At 38.8% G+C, this 3,870-nt stretch overlaps 1 protein-coding gene across 1 annotated transcript; it reads right to left on the reverse strand.

The window, feature by feature from the left end:
- Positions 1 to 538: 538 nt before the first annotated feature.
- On the reverse strand, positions 539 to 3,093 carry LOC111710677 (S-antigen protein-like). The gene is made up of 5 exons (XM_023484803.1): positions 3,050 to 3,093; positions 1,899 to 2,027; positions 1,474 to 1,837; positions 1,159 to 1,295; positions 539 to 899 (listed from the first exon to the last, which is right to left on the reverse strand). The coding sequence occupies exons 1-5, from the start codon at positions 3,091 to 3,093 to the stop codon at positions 539 to 541; spliced, it is 1,035 nt and encodes a 344-aa protein (XP_023340571.1).
- Between the last annotated feature and the right edge of the window lie 777 nt (positions 3,094 to 3,870).

The following is a 3,870-nucleotide window of genomic DNA, read 5'->3' on the forward strand; positions in this document are numbered from 1 at the left end:
ATTAATCCTTTAACAGGGATAATGTATAGGAGTATATTTATCCCTTAACCATGAGAGAACGTGTAAGTAAAATTAACCCTTTAACAGGGATAATGTATAGGAGTATAATTATCCCTTAACCATGAGAGAACGTGTAAGTAAAATTATTCCTTTAACAGGGATAATGTACAGGAGTATAATTATTCCTTTACCATGAGATAACGTGTAAGTAAAATTAATCCTTTAACAGGGATAATGTATAGGAGTATAATTATCCCTTTACCATGAGAGAACGTGTAAGTAAAATACAAAAAAGTTTTTGCCGACTTCTCCGAAAAACAAATATTTTTTACAAAACTCATGATTAGCACAAAACTTCACAATATAAATTGTCAAATGAAGATCTTAGTTCTGAGTCGCGATTTTATAGAATCTACCTTCGTTCGTAAAGAGTTAACTCACTGCACTACCCCCTTCCTGGCTTCCTGGCTTCCCTTCCTTCCTGGTTTCTTGGCTTCCTGGCTTTCTGGCTTTCTGGCTTCCTGGCTTCCTGGCTTCCTTACCTTCCTTGCTTCCTCGCTTCCCAACCTTCCTGGTTTCCTCGCTTCCCTACCTTCCTGGCTTCCTGGCTTCCCGGCTTCATGGCTTCCTGTTTTCCTGTCTTCCTGTCTTCCTGTCTTCCTGGCTTCCTGTCTTCCTGGCTTCCTGGCTTTCTGACTTTCTGGCTTCCTAGCTTCCTTTTTTCTGCCCTCCTGGCTTTCTGGCTTCCTGTCTTCCTGACTTCCTGGCTTTCTGGTTTCCTGACTTCTTTTCTTTCTGTCTTCCTGTCTTCCTGACTTCCTGGCTTCCTGTTTTCCTGTCTTCCTGTCTTCCTGTCTTCCTGGCTTCCTGTCTTCCTGGCTTCCTGGCTTTCTGACTTTCTGGCCTCCTAACTACCTTTTTTCCTGCCCTCCTGGCTTTCTGTTTTCCTGACTTCCTGTCTTCCGAATTACCTGGCTTTCAGACTTCCTGACTTCCTTATTTCCAGTCTTTCTGACTTCCTGGCTTCCTGTCTTCCTGACTTCCTCTTTTCTAGCTTCCTGTCTTCATGACTTCCTGGCTTCCTGGTTTCCTGTCTTCCTGTCTTTCTGTCTTCCTGTCTTCCTGGCTTCTATCTTCCTAGATTAATGACTTCCTGACATCCGGGCTTCCTGGATTCCTATATTCTTATCTTCCTGGCTTCCTGTCTTCCTGGCTTCCTGTCTTCCTGGCTTCCTGTCTTCCTGACTTCCTGTTTTCCTTGCTTCTTGAGTAGTTGTAATCGGCCCGTACTGGAGCTAATAAAATATAATAATAATATTCTAATTCTATTTATTCGTACTCAGTTTAAAAGCAACGAGGAATTGCTCCCTGAAATTTTGGAGTAGTAGGCTTTGATGGTCCAGAAAGGACCTGGTGTTTTTTGAGAAAACCCAGCGGCGGACGGTGGACTTCCTCCCTTTCTGGCTTCCTGACTTCCTGTCTTCCTGTCATCCTTTCTTCTTGGCTGCCTGACTTCTTGTCTTCTTGACTTCCTGACTTTCTCGCTTTCTGTCTTCCTTTCTTCCTGGCTTCCTGTTTTTCTGTCTTCCCTGACTTCCTGTTTTCCTGGCTTTTTGTCTTCCTGTCCTCCTGTCTTCCTGTCCTACTGCCTTCCTGTCCTCCTATCTTCCTGTCCTCCTGTTTTCCTGTCCTCCTGTCTTCCTGTCCTCCTGTCTTCCTGTCCTCCTGTCTTTCTGTCCTCCTGTCTTCCTGTCCTCGTGTCTTCCTGTCCTCCTGTCTTCCTGTCCTCCTGTCTTCCTGTCCTCCTGTCTTCCTGTCCTCCGTTCTTCCTGTCCTCCTGATCTTCTATCTCCCTGGCTTTCTAGATTAAGGACTTCCTGGTTTCCTGTCTTTCTGACATCCTGTCTTCCTGACTTCCTGTTTTCCTTTCTTCCTGTCTTCTATCTTCCTGTCCCCCTTTCTTTCTGACTTCCTGTCTTCCTGTCTTCCTGTCTTCCTGTCTTCCTGGCTTCCTGGCTTCCTGGCTCCTGGTGCCAAGTTAGTATGACGAGCTGGTAAATCTATATTTGTTGTCTATCCTTCCCACTTTATTCTTCAATACAAGGTCAGGGGTAACTTTTAAAACAACAATAAATACAGGGAGAATAGAATAAATAGCTTGAATACAGGGAGAATAGAATAGAATAAATAGCTTGAATACAGGGAGAATAGAATAAATAGCTTGCATACAGGGAGAATAGAATAGAATAAATAGCTCGATTACAGGGAGAATAGAATAAATAGCTTGAATACAGGGAGAATAGAATAAATAGCTTGAATACAGGGAGAATAGAATGGAATAAATAGCCTGAATACAGGGAGAATAGAATAGAATAAATAGCTTGATTACAGGGAGAATAGAATAAATAGCTTGAATACAGGGAGAATAGAATAAATAGTTTGAATACAGGGAGAATAGAATAAATAGCTTGAATACAGGGAGAATAGGATAAATAGCTTGAATACAGGGAGAATAGGATAAATAGCTTGAATACAAGGAAAGCAGAATAAATAGTTTGAATAATTTCAATAATTACCCTTCCTCCTGCGGTTATAGGATGGGCTAGGTGCCGAGCACTGCGGCCTCTTAAATATTAAACAGGCTAGGGGGCCGAACGTTGCAGTACATAAATTTGAAATCAATTTAGAATTTGGAAATGTAAATTTTAGCAAATGTAATTATAGGAAAGTGTAACTTTATAGGAAATGTAACCCTATAGGAAATGTGATTATTGCAAGGATAATTAAAGTAATTGTAATTATATCAAATTTAATTATAGCAAGTGTAATTAAAGTAATTGTAATTATATCAAATTTAATTATAGCACGTGTAATTAAAGTAATTGTAATTATATCAAATTTAATTATAGCACGTGTAATTAAATGAAGTTTAACCATATGAATTGTAACTCCGCCCCACACTGAATATCGAGATCAAGTATTCAAGAAAAGATACTCCAGATCCTTCACACAATAGTTTCTACCTCGGGTTGGAATTGTTTATATTTACGCCTCGGCCTTCACAAGATAATTATCCCAAACTTTACCAATCATTGTATTCTTTCCGACTTTATTCCAGGGGGGAACTTAGGCAAATATAGAATAAAGGAATAAAGGTTAGATCACAAACTCTTTCTTTTTACAACAAGTAATCTCTAAATCTTTGCAACCCAATGCCGTAGTCCTTTGATATTTCTATGATTTCTGTTAGATCAAATAGTTCAACGATATAATGATAAGAAAATTTTGATTGACTCAGTTCCTATAAACGTAGTAGTAGTATGCAGGAAAGGAGTTGGGGGCTGATTACTCGCTAGTCAAGGAGGAGGGGGGCTGATTACTCGCTAGTCAAGGCTTCTTAATTCTATATCTTTACAATCTCATGTGTTTACCTTTGACATCAGAATGCAAAGATATAGGAATTGAAAAATTAGATTTTGAGGCAAGTAATAATCAGTTCCTTTACTAATTCATTTCTTAAAACTCATTGATATATAGATAATAAACCAGCAAAACTCACAAACAGACAAGCAAAATAACAAACAGACAAACAAACAAAGAATATTTATAGACTAAAAATTGGGAAATTAATTAGAAAATTATCTTTAATCTTAACTAAGTCTGATTACTTGGAAATTAAAAAATCATCAAATGGGATTATTTATTATTTTTAATCTATCTGACACAGCAATTAATTGAGCAGTAAAGCAAGAGTGTTTTAGGCAGTACATACATTGCTCTCTCAATTCAAGGCTTACAGAACAGAAAGTACATTCATACAAATCTGGGAAATTCTACAGGCAGTCTGGCTTTAGCCACTCTTAATTCGAA

Source organism: Eurytemora carolleeae, unplaced genomic scaffold, assembly GCF_000591075.1.
Source record: "Eurytemora carolleeae unplaced genomic scaffold, Eaff_2.0 scaffold32, whole genome shotgun sequence".
NCBI lineage: Eukaryota > Metazoa > Arthropoda > Copepoda > Calanoida > Temoridae > Eurytemora > Eurytemora carolleeae.